Source organism: Hemitrygon akajei, chromosome 4 (assembly GCF_048418815.1).
Source record: "Hemitrygon akajei chromosome 4, sHemAka1.3, whole genome shotgun sequence".
NCBI lineage: Eukaryota > Metazoa > Chordata > Chondrichthyes > Myliobatiformes > Dasyatidae > Hemitrygon > Hemitrygon akajei.
Window position 1 is genome coordinate 73854796 of NC_133127.1, and position 19533 is coordinate 73874328.

A 19533-nucleotide genomic window follows, 5' to 3' on the forward strand; every position below is an offset into this window, starting at 1 on the left:
TATTTTCCCTAAAAGGGCTATACACATTCAAATTGTGGTTACTTCAGCTACTTCTGTTCTTTGCGAATGTTATCATAATAATAAGAGAAAATCTGCAGAAGCTGGAAAACCCAGTAACACACTTAAAATAGTGGAGGAACTCAGCAGGCCAGGCAGCATCTATGAAAGTAAGTACAGTCGACATTTCGGCCTGAAATGTTGACTGTATTCTTTTCCAATAGATGCTGTCTGGCCTGCTGAGTTAGACAATAGACAATAGGTGCAGAAGTAGACCATTCAGCCCTTCGAGCCTGCACTGCCATTTTGAGATCATGGCTGATCATCTACTATCAATACCCAGTTCCTGCCTTGTCCCCATATCCCTTGATTCCCCTATCCATAAGATACCTATCTAGCTCCTTCTTGAAAGCATCCAGAAAATTGGCCACTGCCTTCCGAGGCAGTGCATTCCAGACCCCCACAACTCTCTGGGAGAAGTTTTTCCTTAACTCTGTCCTAAATGATCTACCCCTTATTCTCAAACCATGCCCTCTGGTACTGGACTCTCCCAGCATCTGGAACATATTTCTTGCCTCTATCTTGTCCAATCCCTTAATAATCTTATATGTTGCAATCAGATCCCCTCTCAATCTCCTTAATTCCAGCGTATACAAGCCCAGTCTCTCTAATCTCTCTGCGTAAGACAGTCCTGACATCCCAGGAATTAACCTTGTGAATCTACGCTGCACTTCCTCTACAGCTAGGATGTCCTTCCTTAACCCTGGAGACCAAAACTGTACACAATACTCCAGGTGTGGTCTCACCAGGGCCCTGTACAAATGCAAGAGGATTTCCTTGCTCTTGTACTCAATTCCCTTTGTAATAAAGGCCAACATTCCATTAGCCTTCTTCACTGCCTGCTGCACTTGCTCATTCACCTTCAGTGACTGAACAAGGACTCCTAGATCTCTTTGTATTTCTCCCTTACCTAACTTTACACCGTTCAGATAATAATCTGCCTTCCTGTTCTTACTCTCAAAGTGGATAACCTCACACTTATTCACATTAAACGTCATCTGCCAAGTATCTGCCCACTCACCCAGCCTATCCAAGTCACCCTGAATTCTCCTAACATCCTCATCACATGTCACACTGCCACCCAGTTTAGTATCATCAGCAAACTTGCTGATGTTATTCTCAATGCCTTCATCTAAATCGTTGATGTAAATCGTAAACAGCTGTGGTCCCAATACCGAGCCCTGTGGCACCCCACTAGTCACCACCTGCCATTCCGAGAAACACCCATTCACTGCTACCCTTTGCTTTCTATCTGCCAACCAGTTTTCTATCCATGTCAATGTCTTCCCCCCAATGCCATGAGCTTTGATTTTACCCACCAATCTCCTATGTGGGACCTTTTGTGTTCCTCCACATTTTGCGTGTTACTATAATAACCCTTTTTTAACTGAATAACAGGAACTAGGAGTTTAATTTTACCCTCCAAAGTGTAAAGATTTTAAAGATCAGCTTTATTTGTCATATGTCCACCAATTCATATAATGAAATGCGTCATTCCATCAAGGACCAACACAGTTCAAGGGTGTGGTGGCTGCAGCCCACTACTGTCACCATGCTTCCAGCACTAATGTATGTTCACAACTTACTAACCCTAACTCAGACATCTTTGGAATGTGGGAGGAAACTAGAGTGCATAGAGGAAACCCATCAGGAGAATGTGCAAACTTCTTACATACAGACAGTAGCAGGAATTGAACCCTGATCTTCCAATCACTGGCACTGTAAAAGCATTACACTAAGCACTACACTATTGTGCCATTCATTAACATTCAATAATAAGTTATGTTTTACAATTTCATTGTTCATATTTTACTCATCTTGAAGCAAACCTGAAAATATAGACTTTAACAAACTAAGTTTCAAAAACAAATGTTGAGTTCTACGCAAATCAATTTTATCTGAGGCACAATTAGAATTCCCCACCTCACTTAATACTCTTCCAAAAGTACCTAGAACATGGTCCAGACCAACTTTATTGTATATCAATTAATATACTGTTAGTATAGTAATCTGGGGAACTATTCCTGATGGCTGACTTTTTAATTTCAAACCCATTTTTGAGAACTCTTAGTTCTACCTAACTTAATGGGGCTACATGGATCTTACAATTAGATCCTCCTTTTCCCATGTCAAGTTCCTTTCCAGACACAACTAGCTATCCATAACCCTATCTATAAGCTGATAAATATCTATTCCTGAATATAAGAAGACTACTAGAACTCTTAACTTTTCATTTTATGCATTGGTAAACCATGTTGCGATACAGTAGTCATATTGAACAGCCTCCTTATAATCTTTATTCACATTTATGTGTGCCTTGCACTACTCAAACAGTAGATATGCCTATAACATCTCATCTGATCCTCATACTTGCCTAATTCCGTCATTAACCACTCCAAAATTCTGGTTACAATCTAAGCTCAGACAACTTCAAACAGCAGGAAATCATACCAGGCTGCTGTTCATCATGACTCAGTTTTCAACACAATCATCCCATCCAAACTCATGATCAAGCTTCAAGACTTGGGCCGCTGTACCTCCCTTTGGAACTTGATACTCTACTTCCTCATTGGCAGACCTCAGAGAATTGGTAACACCTCTACCTCAAGATTCATCAACATGGATGCACCTCAACACTGTGTGCTTAGCTCCATGCTCTTCTGAATACACACAACCGTGTAGATAAGAACAGCTTAAATGCAATCTTCAAATTCACCAATGATACTATAGCTGTTGGACAAATCACAGGTGGCAGTAGGTTAGCTTACTGTGGTAAACCATGTATACCTGTCTGGACACGCCCCTCTGCTGACTGCTTCTGTGGCTCCTCCCGCAGAACCCTGGATAAAGGTGATTGTGTCACTGCTCCTCCCACAGTCATCCAGCATGGATGTGCTCTGTTTTACTGCTAATAAAAGCCCTTCAGTATTTACTCTACTTCCAGTCTTTTGGAGTTATTGATAGTGTATCAATTTTATTAGCAGTCATTTTAAAGCATGGAGTCCGTTTTGAGACCTGACAAATTGGACATCGACCCGCAAACACCTGTGGCTGGCAACACTTTCGAACTCTGGCTAGCCTGCTTCAAATCATACCTGGAGGAGATTGAAGTGACTGAGTCCGCCACGAAGCACAGAGTTCTCCTCTCCAGGGTCAGTCCACGGGTCTACTCGATGATTAGAGACCAGCCGAGTTACGACAGCGCGATGAGCGCCCTCAGAAGACAATAGCTGCGGCTGGTAAATACCGTCTATGCAAGACATCGCTTAGCAACACGGCGGCAGCGGGCCGGAGAGTCGAGCGCTGAGTTTGCCTGGGCCCTACAGACACTCGTGCGGGCCTGCGACTGCAGGGGGCTGACGGCGGAACAGCATGCGGAGCTCCTAGTAAGAGATGCCTTCGTCACAGTGATCAGGTCAGTGTACGTGTGCCAGCGGCTGCTGGAACACGCCGATCTTACCTTACATTCGGCGATTGAGCTGGCCGACATGCTGGAGGCCGCTCTGCACAATTCTGACACTCTCCAGGCACGCAAACTTCCGACAGCCTCGTGGACGCTGCAGACCCTGCAACCCGCCGGCGAATCGACCACAGCTGCTGCCAGTCGCGAGTCCGCAAAGTGTTACTTCTGCGGGCTCAAGAAGCACCCCCGAAAATGCTGCCCGGCCCGAGAAGCTACCTGCTCCAGTTGCGGAAAGAAGGCACCAAGGCCTGTAAGTTTAATCCGCGAGCGGGATTGAGCAGCGCCACATGCAAGGCATGAGGGTCAGTATCTTGGCTGTCGCCATCTTGCCTGCCCGCCGCCGCGTGCAAGGCATGGGGGCGGCCATCTTGGTCAGTGCCTCCTCGCACCGCCTACGACCCACAGGTGCTTACCGGGCACCCCATCGCGCCGGACCAAGACAGCGATTCAATTCTGGCCTCCGGGACCCTTGACTAAAGCGCGCCCCCCCCACCAGCTCGCAAGGTCAATGATGGACATCCTGGTGGAGAGGCGCTGGACGAGCTGCCTGTTGGACACAGGCAGCATGGAGAGTTTTATCCACCCGGACACGGTGCAACGCTGCGGACTTATAACATGGCCGGTAAGCCAAAGGGTCGCCATGGCTTCTGGGTCGCATACAACAGACATCCGGGGGGGGGGTTGTGTAGCGACATTAGTGGTGCAGGGCACAGAATATCGACACTTTACATTGCTGGTCATGCCTCAACTGTGTGCTCCTGTGCTACTGGGGCTCGACTTCCAGAGCCACCTGAAAAGCGTGACAATGAAGTATGATGGGCCCCTCCCACCAATCACTGTCAGAAATCCCCAGTTCTGTGGGAATTCGTCACATACCCTGCTACTGAACACACACACCGACCCGCACATCCCACCCAACACCATGCCAACAGCCGCACTATGGATACCACTTGCGGCCTCTCTACCCTGAGGATCCCTCCCCCACCGCTGTTTGTCAACCTGACCCCCGACTGTAAACCTGTGGCAACTAAAAGCAGGAGGTACAGCGCAGGGGTCAGAGCCTTCATTAAGTCGGAGGTGCAGCGGCTGCTCAGGGAGGAGATCATTGAGCCAAGCACAAGTCCTTGCAGGGCCCAGGTGGTCGTTGTTTGGAACAGGGAGAAAAACAGGATGGTCGTGGACTATAGCCAGACCATCAATAGGTTCACACAGCTTGACAGACAGACATACTTTATTGATCCTGAGGGAAATTGGGTTTCGTTACACCCGCACCAACCCAGAATAGTGAAGAAATATAGCAATATAAAACCATAAATAATTAAATAAGTTAATAAGTAGGGAGAACGCTTACCCCCTACCCTGCGGATATGGTCCCCTCTGCTGACTGCTCTTGTGGCTCCTCCCACAGACCCCTGGATAAAAGGTGATTGTGTCACTGCTCCTCCCACTGTCATCCAGCATGGATGTGCTCCATTTTACTGCTAATTAAAGCCTTTCAGTATTTACTCTACTTCCAGTCTTCTGGAGTTATTGATAGTGTATCACTTACCAGAGCAAGCTAGGGCATCTGGCTGAGTGATGGAGCAACCTCTTGCTCAAAGTCAGCAAGACTAAAGAGCTGATTGTTGACTTCGGGAAGAGGAAGGAGGGTGAACATATGGCAGTCTACAATGGGGGATGGTGTGGAGAAAGAGAATATCAGCAGTGGAGAAAGACAGTAATTTGAAATTCCTGGGTGTTAGCATATTGGATAGCCTAAGCTGGGCCCAGCACATAGATGCAGTTATAAGGAAAGTGCATCAACACCTCCACATTCTAAGGAGGTTCAGCTTGTCACTGAACACTAACAAATTTCTACAGGATATACTGCTAAAAGTATCCAGATTCTATGAATTTTGTCCTGGTACGGTAATTCAAATGCACAGGAACAAGCTGCAAAGAGTAGTGGACTCTAATGCACATCCTTCCCACCACTGGTAGTATCTATGGAAGGCACTGCCTCAAGGCAGCAAATTCTATCAATGATCTCACTCTTTGGGAGTAGAAGTGATAACTACAACACAAGGCATTAGGCATGAATCCCATCAGCTACTGTGGGAAAAAGCATTATTTACAATATACATAGCAAGTTCAATATAATATAAACATACAAAGATAGCACTGGCATCAATTTCAAAAAAGTTGACTTGAGTATTCCCCCTTAAGTGAAATGTATTGCACTGGAAATTGTATACACTGAAACATTTAATTCACTCAATTTACTTCAGTTTTTTGGGGTACTTTACCTTGCAACAATCTTTCCCGTTGTACCATTCACCACTTCTATTAACCCATCTGATTGAGACCAATTTAGACTGAGAGATTTATAAATGACATCTGACTGGTAGGGATAAGCAGTCTCCGTAAGGCTTATATGTGGTTTGCTGACAATATAGAAATCTGGGAGCTTTGATGTCAGTGAATCATCAATGCGCTGTTTAATTGCAACCTCCACACCTCGTGTGTCTAAACAATTTGCATCACCTGAAAGATTAAAATGTGTTATTACAAACACTGAAGAACAAACAGCTGTCTAATTTGCTTATAGGCAGCATACAAAATACAGGGTAGATTTAACAAACTCTGGAGGAAATTACTGGGTAAGATTTTTAGCTAGTCTTTTGGCTATAACAACTTTATTTTTTGACTTAACAAAAGCTATAGTGAAATAGACGGAAGTGAATACGAAATGTTTCCTACTTTGGGATTCAGAGATCCATTTCTGCATGTCACAAAACACATCATTTGCTTGTACTGAAACAAAAGCTAGATTCTACTCAAAAGATTGAGCCATTACATCCTAATAACTGTAGCAAGTTTTGTTTACTTTACTCAGTATGAATTGCAAAATATATCCAGCTCAGCGCTTTTGTATCCATACAGCTTTTATCTTTCATTCTTAAATTTTAGATAAACAGGGAAATACATTTACCTCTTATGCATAGTTCATGGTCGCAGGACATCCAAAAATGATTTGCACCCGATTAAGCAAATTTGTTGTATACTTATAGAATGACATACCAGCTATTTTTCCACAAATAATGACCAAATGTTCTGTGTTAGGTAATTTTGAGTGAAGGATAATTATTAGTTTGTTGGTACAAAAATTTTTCTTTACATCTCTACAAAAAGCAAAGTAGGAAATTATATTCACCAGATAAAGCAGATAGACCATTGTCATATGACTTATGACAACAGTCCTTAGAACCTCTGTACAAAGATTTTCATACTGTGATCTGAGGCAATCTTTTCGCTTAGATGCAAAGGTGTCAATACTGGGCAGAGGCTGACACAATAATTAAATAACTTAATTATCACTTAGATTTCAGTACTTCACACTGAAATTATTTTTTCTAATAGATTATGAAATTTCTAAGGATGGCAACATGCTAGAGTGAATGTAATCTACTGAAAATAGCCACAGTGACATATAGTAAGGAAATGGGGGTTTTATCCCACCAAATCTGTGCCAACCCATCAACAGCACCATTAAAAAAAATCCTAGTTAACAAATTTTCAACATATCAAGATGACAGGCTTTATTTTCTACATCACAATTAGCAGAGTATCAATTTCTTATGGATTAAAACAAGAAACTTACCAATAAGGATGCTGCTAATATAGATGGGTTCAATAAAATGACTAAGCAGTGCCCCCTGAATTCCAAGAACCTCCCAACGAATAAGTTTGTCACTGGCAGACATGCTACACATTCTGGAACCAGTTACTTCAGAACTGCAATGACTAACTGAGTACACTTTTCCATCCCAAATAACATGAAGTTCCATTTCTTTGTTTGTATGGTACGTAGATATTGAATGAGGAGCCAAGTGCCTGTGTAAAATTAAAAATGCATTTTTCTATTACAAATAAGAATAATTCAAATAATGAGAAAACAAGTGAATCAGCAACCATAAAAGGGAAAGTCTGCTTACATTCGTTGTTAATCTATCAAAAGTAATAACTGGATTAATAAAGCAAGTCTCACAGGGCTGAGATAGAGAAAGGTGGCCACACTTTTCAATCATTGGCAAACACTGAAGCAGCAGGAACCTCTGAAAACCAGTGGGAGGAATTGTGGAGATCCCAAATACTTAAAAGGGTTTGTACATTATAACAAGAACATATGCTCCCAAAGCAAGGCCAGCACACCAAAAACGAAGAACAGCCACCAACCTCCTCTGACCAATTTCTAATTTAGCTGGAACTATCAAAGTATTAAAACAACTTTGCCTAGAAGCTCAAAAATATGATTACTTAGTTTCTTACGATCTTCACAATTCCCATAGCATTCATATTTTCACATTTTATGCATACATAAAACAATTGATATGCGAGGCTCTGCATCCACCTTGTTAAACTCTAAGAATTTTCATTGTTTTATTTAGGTCATCATTCCCTTTCATAAACTTGAGAGCAGTTACCCTACCATATCTAAATCGACCACAAAATCTAAATTCAATATTTGATGGATCATTAATAGAATAACATCAAGTAGTCTGAAAAATGTGTTTATCTAGTTCCAATGGTGCCAGATTTAGAGTTTTAAGATACCGTCAGATCTTCTAGGCATCACAACAACTTGTGTTTATAACTAATCTCAGCAAGATTGTACACCATGGTAATATTACAGCTCGGGGTGGAGCTCGAAGTGATTTTCTGGCACCGTCTGTAAGGAGTTTTTGTATGTCCTCCCCACGGAACTCATGGGTTTTCTCATGGTGCTCCAATTTTCTCCTATAGTCCAAAGATGTACCGAGTAGGTTAACTGGTCATGGTAAATTGTCCCATGATTAGATTAAGGTTAATTGTGGATGTCGGGAATTGTTGCGGCTTGAAAGGCTGGTAAGGCTTACTCAACAACGTATCGCTAAATAAAGATGGGGGTTTTGTTTCAACCTCAGTCTAGTGACCTCCATGAGGGTAAAAATAAAATGTAATACCAACACCTTGGAAGTGCAAGAAAACTCAGAAAATTCACTATGCAACCATACAAAAATCCCAATGGTTCAGCATTTGGTCTGCCAGGTGACATTTATCATGTTCTCTAGCCATGTGCCCAGGCCCAAGCTCCCGCAAAGCTCAACTGGTTCTGCTGGCCGCAATTCCTTGAAATTTACTGGAATGCAAATTAAAAATATGCATTAGATGCTGTCTGATAATTCAGAAAATCTGTAGGTCTTTTCTCAATGTTACAAACATTCTGAATTAACAGTTTCACTGTGCCACTAATGACAGGATCTCGGGGAAGGAAAATGAACACTCCCCACCCCAGTTACATTTTTATGTAATTGGAAAGTTAGTTATCCTGACACAATTGCTAATCTAGGTTAAATTACCATGTTCTGCCAGTTATTTTAACTATGTATATTCATCATTATATATCCTGCCAGCAAAGGGTGACCATCATCACTTTGGCATTTTAGTTGGTCTGAATCTACAAGGCTCCAATCTGGTGCTGAATAATTGCATAAAATATTTGTCCCGGATTCCCTCTTATCCAGGTTCTTGCTTGACTCATTTAAATAACAAGAACTCAGGACAATTCTTAGCAAAACTGAAGATCTACAATGAAGTGGTTTTAACACTTCGTTTAGACTGTAGAAGATTAGTTCTTAAGATAGTTTAACACCATGTCACAGATAATGGACAAAATGGTTCAGGGCAGATTACACTGGTTGTCTGTGACAAGATTAACATTCAACAGTTTTTAAAAACAAGGTTGACAAAATCATCCCTGAGCTCCCAAAATAATTCAGAAATGCAGCAGATAATTGGACTTTCAAATGTTAAAATTTGATTGAGTCACTGCAAAACCACAGATGATCTTGATAACATAATTACTAAATGGTTTATGCCCAAAAAAGCTAGTATATAGATGGAAGATTTGTACATTGAAAAGAATTTATTATAGACTTCAATGAATTTAAAATTATAAAGTTTTGCAGATCATATTATTAAACCAATAATCTCAATACAGGTTCTCCCCCCCCCCCCCCAAATCCGAAGGTACAGCGTTCCTATGAAACCGTCTGTAAACCAAAATGTCATAAAGCGAAGAAGCAATTACCATTAATTTATATGGGAAAAATTTTTGAGCATTCCCAGACCCAAAAAAATAACCTATCAAATCAAACCAAATAACACATAAAACCTAACACTAACCTACAGTAAAAGCAGGAATAATATGCTAAATATCCTCCCTATATAAAGTAGAAATATTGTATGTACGGTGTAGTTTCACTTATCAAAATTGGGAAGAGTGAGCTAAAATTGATTTGGAGGAAAAAAAATCAGCACGTACATGCCTACGCACGTACACGCATATGCATATACATGCATGCTCAAACAACTGCCCGCACAAGGTTTCACGGTCATTGTAGTCTTTCTCGGGGAAAACACACGTATCAAGCGGGCGTCTTTTTTCATAAAAGCGGAAATCTTCTTTGGTTAGCGAAAACAGGTACATTAGTAGGTCTAAGTGTAGTAGGTCTAATGTAGGTCTTACAAACCTGTATAGGCTATTTCCCCCATTACAACCATTCAGGTTATGGAAAAACACCTGTAAGGAATTCACAAATCACCACACAAAATTTTTGAGATAGAGTAAAAATATTACCCTCAAAAAGTTTGAGAAATACATAAATCAATACAAAACTGATTGTTAAACTTGAGGTTCTTGATATATGTGGAGATAACAGAGCTTTGAACCATGGGAAAATGTGACACATACTGTTTTCTATGAATATAACTATTATACCCCCGCCATGTGGTAAATACCTGGAAAGTGAATGCAGAAAGTTAAAAATATTCAATAGGCTTTACAGAATCTACCTTCTAAGCGTGCATAGTTTAAAGATTTTGGAACAACTCTCAATTAAATTAGTATTTACTCTATTACAATACTCAACCAAAAATGCATAAAAGTATGAAAAATACTTAATCTGGATGGAACTATTTCATATACAACTTCGGAAGATTATATTAACTTAATATATTACGTCATGGTTACTTACAGCTGTTTAATCTGAGCAGACCCTTTTGGCAATTGATTCAAATAAAGGTGGAAGTTTGTATGATCCTTAACAGTGAGAACTTTTCGTCCAGAATCAATGCAAAAAATGGACTGGCTCATCACATCAGGATTTTTGTTGTAGAACATAAGGAGATGCCTGTAGAGATATCTACAAAGTGTAGAAGGATGTATGAAGCAGTGACTCTCTATATTATCTTTCACTGACAAATTCTCTGCAACAGATTTATCTCTGGACTACACACAAGAAAATAATTGAAAATAAATGCATCATTTGATACCATGTGAAATAGTGCCATGTGTTCACATTTAAAAAACAATCTACTAGATGCAAATAGGGTAGGTTAGGTTATAAATACTTACTACAGGGAATCCAACATAAACAACTATGTGTCCTAATACAAATGAGCGCCCCTTACTTTATAGGATGTTATATTGTAAATTTATTATTTACACTAAAAGGTTTAAACAAAGGTGGAAAAGTGAATAATTTTATTTTATTCATAGCTTCCTTATATATTGCTCTGAGCTAATCAGAAGACAGGAATCTTGACCCATTACATCTACTCTGCCATTCTATAAGATTACGACTAATCCCCTACCTTAACACTCCTTTCCCTCTTGATATTATATTGTATCAACTTAATAATATGAGCCTCCATATTACTCTGGACTAAAGAATTGCATTTAACAAGGATTTTCTCACCTAACTTTGAAACTTTGGTTTCTTTTCCTGAGATCATAAGGTATCAGTTTTAGATACTTCAACTAAACAGAACATTGAGCAACTTCTCTGCCAAAACCTCAATAATATTTCTCTAACAAAATTTATAGATACACTTCACTCAATTTCTTCCAACAACAAAGCTCTCTCAAAAAAGGAAAATTCTACCATACAGAAGACACACTCCAAAGATGATATTAAAATGACACTTTTATATACTATTACAAAGAACTGAGGCAGGGTAGAAGATTGAGCCAAAGGATAACAAAAAAAAAAGCTGCCCAAAAAGGAGAAAATAAAATGAGTAAAATATCAAAAATATAAAAGTCTGTCAGAGTTATTACATATGCAGTGAATTCCAGTTAAATGGGACAAATTGGTACCAGTACATTTTGGCTCAATTAAGTAACTGACCCAATTAGCCAAAGTTCAATGGAAAAAGTTAAGGTATAAAAAGACAAACTAATTTAAACTAAGTAACGAATTATGTATTTAAATTAAATACAGAACAAATTAACTGTGTATTAGTTCTTAATAGTTATTGATGAAGGAATTCAGCCACTGTATGCTACTGTGTTTTTTTGATTGATACTAAATACAAAACCAGCTCAGACACCTAGTGCAGATAATGGACTACCTTCACACACTGCTTTCAACGACTGTATCCTCCAAATCTTAGTTTTCATTATAACATTCAAGGTGATTTGTCGATAACCTGCAAATCTTTGTAGTTCCTAACTTGCTGATGCAGTAAAATCATTTAATTTTCACTCCTAGCCGTTTCTCGCATCGCCAAGCCTGAATGCTTGAAACCAGTGAGCAAAATAGTTGTGAATTGCCTTACTGCTTATTTTTCACCAAACATCACTCACAAAAATCACTGCTTTTTGAATATAAACATGCACAACTATTATAAAAGAACTGTGTGCCCTAAGCACGGTGTAGTGTCTTAACAGCCACGCAAGTGTGCTTGACTAATCTATTGGAGTTTTTCGAGGATGTAACCAGGAAGTTAGACAAGGGAGATCCAGTGGATGTAGTGTACCTTGATTTTCAGAAGGCAGTTGATAAGGTCTCGCATAGGAGATTGGTGGGTAAAATCAGAGCTCATGGCATTGGGGGAAGATATTGACATTGAAGATATTGGGGCTAGAAAACTGGTTGGCAGATGGAAAGCAAAGGGTAATGGTGAATGGGTTTTTCTCGGAATGGCAGGTGGTGACTAGTGGGGTGCCACAGGGCTCGATATTGGGACCACAGCTACCATTTACATCAACGATTTAGATGAAGGCATTGAGAATAACATCAGCAAGTTTGCTGATGATACTAAACTGGGTGGCAGTGTGACATGTGATGAGGATGTTAGGAGAATTCAGGGTGACTTGGATAGACTGGGTGAGTGGGCAGATACTTGGCAGATGACGTTTAATGTGAATAAGTGTGGGGTTATCCACTTTGGGAGTAAGAACAAGAAGGCAGATTATTATCTGAACGGTGTAGAGTTAGGTAAGGGAGAAATACAAAGAGATCTAGGAGTCCTTGTTCATCAGTCACTGAAGGTGAATGAGCAAGTGCAGTAGGCAGTGAAGAAGGCTAATGGAACGTTGGCCTTTACTACAAAGGGAATTGAGTACAAGAGCAAGGTAATCCTCTTGCATTTGTACAGGGCCCTGGTGAGACCACACCTGGAGTATTGTGTACAGTTTTGGTCTCCAGGGTTAAGGAAGGTCATCCTGGCTGTACAGGAAGTGCAGCGTAGATTCACAAGGTTAATTCCTGGGATGTCCGGACTGTCTTACGCAGAGAGGTTAGAGAGACTGGGCTTGTACACGTTGGAATTAAGGAGATTGAGAGGGGATCTGATTGCAACATATAAGATTATTAAGGGGTTGGACAAGATAGAGGCAAGAAATATGTTCCAGATGCTGGGAGAGTCCAGTACCAGAGGGCATGGTTTGAGAATAAGGGGTAGGTCATTTAGGACAGAGTTAAGGAAAAACTTCTTCTCCCAGAGAGTTGTGGGGGTCTGGAATGCACTGCCTCGGAAGGCAGTGGAGGCCAATTCTCTGGATGCTTTCAAGAAGGAGCTAGATGGGTATCTTATGGATAGGGGAATCAAGGGATATGAGGACAAGGCAGGAACCAGGTATTGATAGTAGATGATCAGCCATGATCTCAGAATGGCAGTGAAGGCTCGAAGGGCTGAATGGTCTACTTCTGCACCTATTGTCTATTGACTGATGCTAGTTAGAAACTGTTTGGCAACAGACACGTGCCTCAATGAAGCAGTATAGCGTCCCAAATAAACAGAGGGAATCCTGGCTATTTTCTCAAGTAGTTTCTGTTCTTTAAGAGTTGTCCCAAATAAGCAGCTGCCCAATTAACTGATGGCTTAATTAACTGAAATCCACTGTACATATACACACATAGGGAAAGAGAAATTAAAGTCATCATCTGTACCCTGAAAGTTGAGATAGAAGTAGTAAATTATAGAGATGTTAGGTGAATATATTTTATTTGCCTTCACAACTGAAGACACTAAAACATTAACAATAGTGGGATACGAAAACTATGTTCATCTTCCTTCTCGTAACTCATTTTACAATTTATTCAAATGAGGATATTCTAAACTGGCAAATCTTTACAAGGCAGCCTTTGCAGCCTGAGAGCCAGGAGCCTTCTCTTACAGAATGTTAGTAAAGTGACAGATTAAAGCCACCCAGCATTGGAAACTTAAACATTTCCATGAAGATAATGATAGAACATTACAGCACAGTTCAGGCCCTTTGCCCCACAATGTTGTGCTAACCTTTTAACCTACTCCAACATCAATCACCTGTCATAATATCACTCTTTATGACTATTAAGCAAAGTTTTAATACATCAAAGATGCTATAGAAATAGATTCTAGCATCACAATATTAAACACAGGCGAAGTAACAATGGGTACTTTCTTTTCCACAGCCTTTTTTTTTTAAAAACACATCACCATTATTTTCACACTTCTATCAAATTGCTGCTCCATGCACTAATCATTCAAAAAGTTCAGAGTAAATTATCAAAGTACATATGTCACCAAATACAACCCTGAGATTTACTTTCTTGCAGGCATACTCAATAAATCCAATAACCATAATAGAATCAAAAGAAAGACTACACCAACAGGGTGGACAACTTGTGTGCAAAAGATAACACACTTTGCAAATAAAAGATGAAATAAAAAATTAATACTAAATAGATATTCAATAAATATTGAGAATATGAGGTGAAGAGTCCTTGAAAGAGTCCATAGGTTGTGGGAACAGTTCAGTGATGGGCAAGTGAAGATGAGTGAAGCTATCCCCTTCAATACTTTCTTAAAAACTATTAATAAAAAGTGTATTATTTTGTCAATAGGAAGATTTCCATATCAGAGTAAGTTAATTGAAGCAAATTAAATAATTATTTGTTTTAAAAGTACATTTATAATTGTAATGTAGAAAACAAAACAGCCTATGTGCTTTAAACAAGATCTGAAGAAGGATCTTCAGTATACATTATTAAGTGCTGCCTGGCCTGAGTGTTTTCATAATACTATTTAAAGTCTTACAAACATGAAATAATCAGAACACTCATTTTTGTGGTGTTGGATAAAGAATAAATATTGGCCGTAATACAAATGGAGAATTTGTCATTTTTAGTTAAAGTTGTACAGCATCAGGAGATTTGTAGGCCCAATACATCTATGATGACCATCACGCCTATCCATAATGACCCCACTTGCCTGCATTAAATTCCATATACAGTACAGTGCTAAAGTACCTAAGACTTCTGCATAGTACGACATAATTAGTAAAATAGATTCAACAGTGGCTGTATGGGAGATGCCAGAGAGTAGTGGTGGATAAGTGTTTGTCAGGTTGGAGGCCGGTGACTAGTGGTATGCCTCAGAGATCTGTACTGGGTCCAATGTTGTTTGTCACGTACATTAATACCCGGATGATGGGGTGGTAAATTGGATTAGTAAATATGCAGATGATACTAAGATAGGTGGTGTTGTGGATAATGAAGTAGGTTTTCAAAGATTGCAGAGAGATTTAGGCCAGTTAGAAGAGTGGGCTGAAAGAAGGCAGATGGAGTTTAGTGCTGATAAGTGTGAGGTGCTACATTTTGGTAGGAATAATCAAAATAGGACATACATGGTAAATGGTAGGGCATTGAGGAATGCAGTAGAATACAGTGATCTAGGAATAATGGTGCATAGTTCCCTGAAGGTGGAATCTCATGTGGATAGGGTGGTGAAGAAAGCTTTTGGTATGCTGGCCTTTATAAATCAGAGCACTGAGTATAGGAGTTGGGATGTAATATTAAAATTGTGCAAGGCATTGGTGAGGCCAAATTTGGAGTATTGTGTACAGTTCTGGTCACCAAATTACAGGAAAGTCAACAAAGTAGAGAAAGTACAGAGGAGATTTACTAGAATGTTACCTGTGTTTCAGCACCTAAGTTACAGAGAAAGGTTGAACAAGTTAGGTTTTAATTCTTTGGAGCGTAGAAGTTTGAGGGGGAACTTGATAGAGGTAAAATTATGAAGGGGACAGATAGAGTTGACGTGGATAGGCTTTTTCCATTGAGAGTAGGGGAGATTCAAACGACGACATGAGTTGAGAGTTAAGGGGCAAAAGTTTAGGGGTAACACGAGGGGGAACTTCTTTACTCAGAGAGTGGTAGCTGTGTGGAACGAGCTTCCAATAGAAGTGGTAAATGCAGGTTCAATTTTGTCATTAAAAAAAAAAATTGGATAGGTATATGGACAGGAAAGGAATGGAGGGTTATGGGCTGAGTGCAGGTAGGTGGGACTAGGTGAGAGTAAGCGTTCAGCACGGACTAGAAAGGCTGAGATGGCCCGTTTCCATGTTGTAATTGTTATATGGTTATATGTCTTTCCAGTTACCCAATAACACTTAATACTACTGAGCTAATACAAAGCTAAGTAGTCTTATTTCTGCTTCCCAATCACCTTCCTATTTTAACCAATATCAGTACTGTGCAAGTCTTAGGCACCCTAACTATAACATGTGCCTAAGATTTCTACACTGTACTGTAGCTCTCTATGTTCTGCTCATTCAAATGCCTATCAAGATGCTTTCTAGAAGTTGTTACTATTCCTGCCTCCACCAGCTCCTCTGGCAGTTCATTCCAGAACCTCCTCTGGACACTCTCTAATCCCAGCACATCTTTTCCTACACAAGGGGCCCAAAACTATTCACAGTACTCCAAGTACAGTCTAACTAATGCCTCAAAGCCTCAGCAATACATCCTTGCTTTTATATTCTAGTCCTCTCGAAATTAATATTAACAGTGGATTTGCCTCCTTTACAACCAACTCAACTTGCAAGTTAACCTCTTGGGATTCCTGCATAGGGACTCCCAAATTCCTTTGTGCCTCTGATTTTGAATTTTCTCCCTGTTTAGAAAATTATATACCTTTTCCTGGCTATCAAAGTGAATGACCATACATTTCCCTACATTGTATTCCATCTACTACTGCTTTGCCCATTTTTCTAATCTGTCCAAGTCCTTCTTCAGACAAACAGATTCTTTAACAATATGTGCTTCTTCACATATCTTTATATCGTCCACAAACTTAGCCACAAGAACATCAATTCCACCATCCAAGTCATTAACACAGAACGCGAAAAGAAGTGGTCCCAACACTGAGCCCTGCAGAACACCACTAGCCGCCAGTGGCCAACCAGAAAAGGCTCCCTTTATTTACACTCTTTGCCTCTTGCCAGTCAGCCAATCTTCTATCCATGTCTGTATCTTTCCTGTAATAGCATGGACTCTTATCTAGTTAAACAGCCTCACGTGCAGCACATTGTCAAGTGCCTTCGGAAAATCCAAGTAAACAGCATCTACTGACTCTCATTTGTCTATTCTGCCTGTTATTACCTCAAAGAATTCAAACAGATTTGTTAAGCAAGATTTCCCTTTGAGAAAACCATACTGACTTTAGCCTATTTTATCATGTGCCTGTAAGTACCCCAAAACCTCATCCATAATAATGGATTAAAATATCTTCCCAACCATTGAAGTCAGGCTAAGTGGCCTACAATGTCCTTTCTCTGCCTCTCTCCTTTCTTAAAGAGTGGAGTGATAGTTACAATTTTCCAGTCCTCTGGAACCATTCCACAATCTCGTGAGTCTTGAAAGATCATTACTAATGCCTCTACAATCCCTTCAGCTACCTCTTTCAGAACACTAGAGTGTAGTCCATTCGGTCAAGGTGACTTATGTACCTTCAGACCTTTCAGCTTCCCAAGAACCTTCTCCTGAGTAACAGTAACTACACTCACTTCTGTTCCTGATACTCAAATTTCTAGCACACTGCTAGTATCTTTCCAGTGAAAACTGATGTAAAATATTTAAGTTCGTCCACTATTTATTTATCCCTCATTACTACCACTCCAGCACCATTGTCCAATGGTCTGATATCCACTCTCCCCTCTCTTTTACTCTTTATATATTTGGGGGGGGGGGGGTGGAACTCATGGTATCCTCTGGCTAGTTTACCTTGGTATTTCATCTTTTCCCTTCTTATAGCGCTTTTTTTAAAAAAAAAAGTTGTCTTCTGCTGGTTTTTGAAAGCTTCACAATCCTCTAACTTCCCTCTAATTTTTGCTGTATGTCCTCTCTTTGGCTTTTATGTTGTCCATGACTTCCCTTGTCAGCCACAGTAGCCTCATCAACCCTTTCCAATGCTTATTCATCTTTGGGATGTATCTATCCTGTGCCTTCTGAATTGTTCCCAGAAACTCCTGCCATTGCAATCATCCCTGCTAGTGACCTCTTCATAGAGTCTCAAAACACTAAAGGATAGAAACAGGACTTTTGGCCCATCTAGACTATGCTGAATCAACTTCCAATCATCTTTGGCCAGCTCCTCACTCTCTTGCCTAATTCTCTTTACTTCACTGTAATAATGATACATCTGATTTTGTCTTGTCTTTCCAACTGCAGAGCAAATTTTATCATATTATTATCACTCCTACCAAAGGGTTCCTTTACCTTAAACTCGCTAATCAAATCTGATTCAGTAAACACCCAATCCAGAATTACTTCTTCCCAAACTGCTCTAAAAAGGCACCTTGTAGGCATCATACTGATTCTCTCTTAGGATCCAGCACCAACCTGATTTTCCCAATCTACTTGCATTGTGAAATCCCCCATGACGATCAGAGCATTTCCCTTTCTACATGCCTTTTATCTCCTGCTGTAATTCGTATTCCAAATCCTGGCCTCTGCTTGGAGGGTTGTATACAACTCCCATCAGAGTCTTTTTACCCTTGCAGTTTCTTAAATGCCCATAAGGATTCTATATTTTTGATCCTATATCATCTGTTCCAAAGGATTTGATTTCAATTTTTACCATTAGAGCCAGCCCAACCCCTCTGCCTACCTGGCTATCCTTTAGATCTCATTGGAGGTGCAATACTCATTTTATTTATCAGAGGAAGCAGATTTTCATCTTTTCCTCTATTATTTCTAATTCAATAGAATGTTTGTAGCCTTATAGGTCTAATAATGGATTTTCAATTTTGTATCATTTACCTTAATAGTGAGCGTCTTGCAGTGACTACAGCATGGGAATCATGAACAATTCGGCCTTCAGAACATAAGGGATCATTACAGTTCTTCTCTCCTGTTCCAATTGCAATAACTTCATAAGGCTGTCCATCTAAATTTACAAGTTGATTAAATAAAATTCTCAGTGAAATAAGCAGCAACAGAGCATAAACATAGGTTATTAAGCCAATTAATTATTATTATTGAGGCTTGTTACTGTGAACAGCCTCCTATCATTTTCATCATTTAATTGCTTTTAATAGTCCTTTACCCATTCATTTGGCATGGCTTTGATAGGCCAAGTAGCTACCGTAATCAATTACTCCACATTGCCATGGAAATGTTCACATCAACCCATCATTATCATCAATGCCAAATCAATTTCAATCCTTGTCATCCCTTTACTTTCAGTTCGACCCTCTTGAAATGGTTGAGAGGGATAGTAAATCACCCACGATAGGATAGCGGAGCAGACTCAATGGTCTAACTGGCCTAATTCTGCAACTATATGTTATAGTTTTCTCCTCAATTCCCCTCACCTTGAATCAATTCTATCTCCAATGCATCTCTTCATGCTGGACCTTCCCCATCCTTCAATACCATTGTAGG

The 19533-nt window shown here is 40.0% G+C and overlaps 1 protein-coding gene across 4 annotated transcripts in view; it reads right to left on the reverse strand.

Annotated features, from left to right (window-relative positions):
• Window positions 1-19533, reverse strand: part of adad1 (adenosine deaminase domain containing 1 (testis-specific)) — a 73985-nt gene that overhangs the window by 6133 nt on the left and 48319 nt on the right. For 3 of the 4 annotated variants that reach the window (XM_073042842.1, XM_073042839.1, XM_073042841.1), the window contains 4 exons: window positions 18910-19036; window positions 10576-10743; window positions 7161-7393; window positions 5806-6043 (listed from right to left, as the gene is read on the reverse strand). In XM_073042842.1, the coding sequence (XP_072898943.1) occupies window positions 5806-6043; window positions 7161-7393; window positions 10576-10743; window positions 18910-19036 (766 nt within the window). The remainder of the gene's footprint in view (window positions 1-5805; window positions 6044-7160; window positions 7394-10575; window positions 10744-18909; window positions 19037-19533) is intronic. The other variant, XM_073042840.1, reaches the window with a different exon arrangement.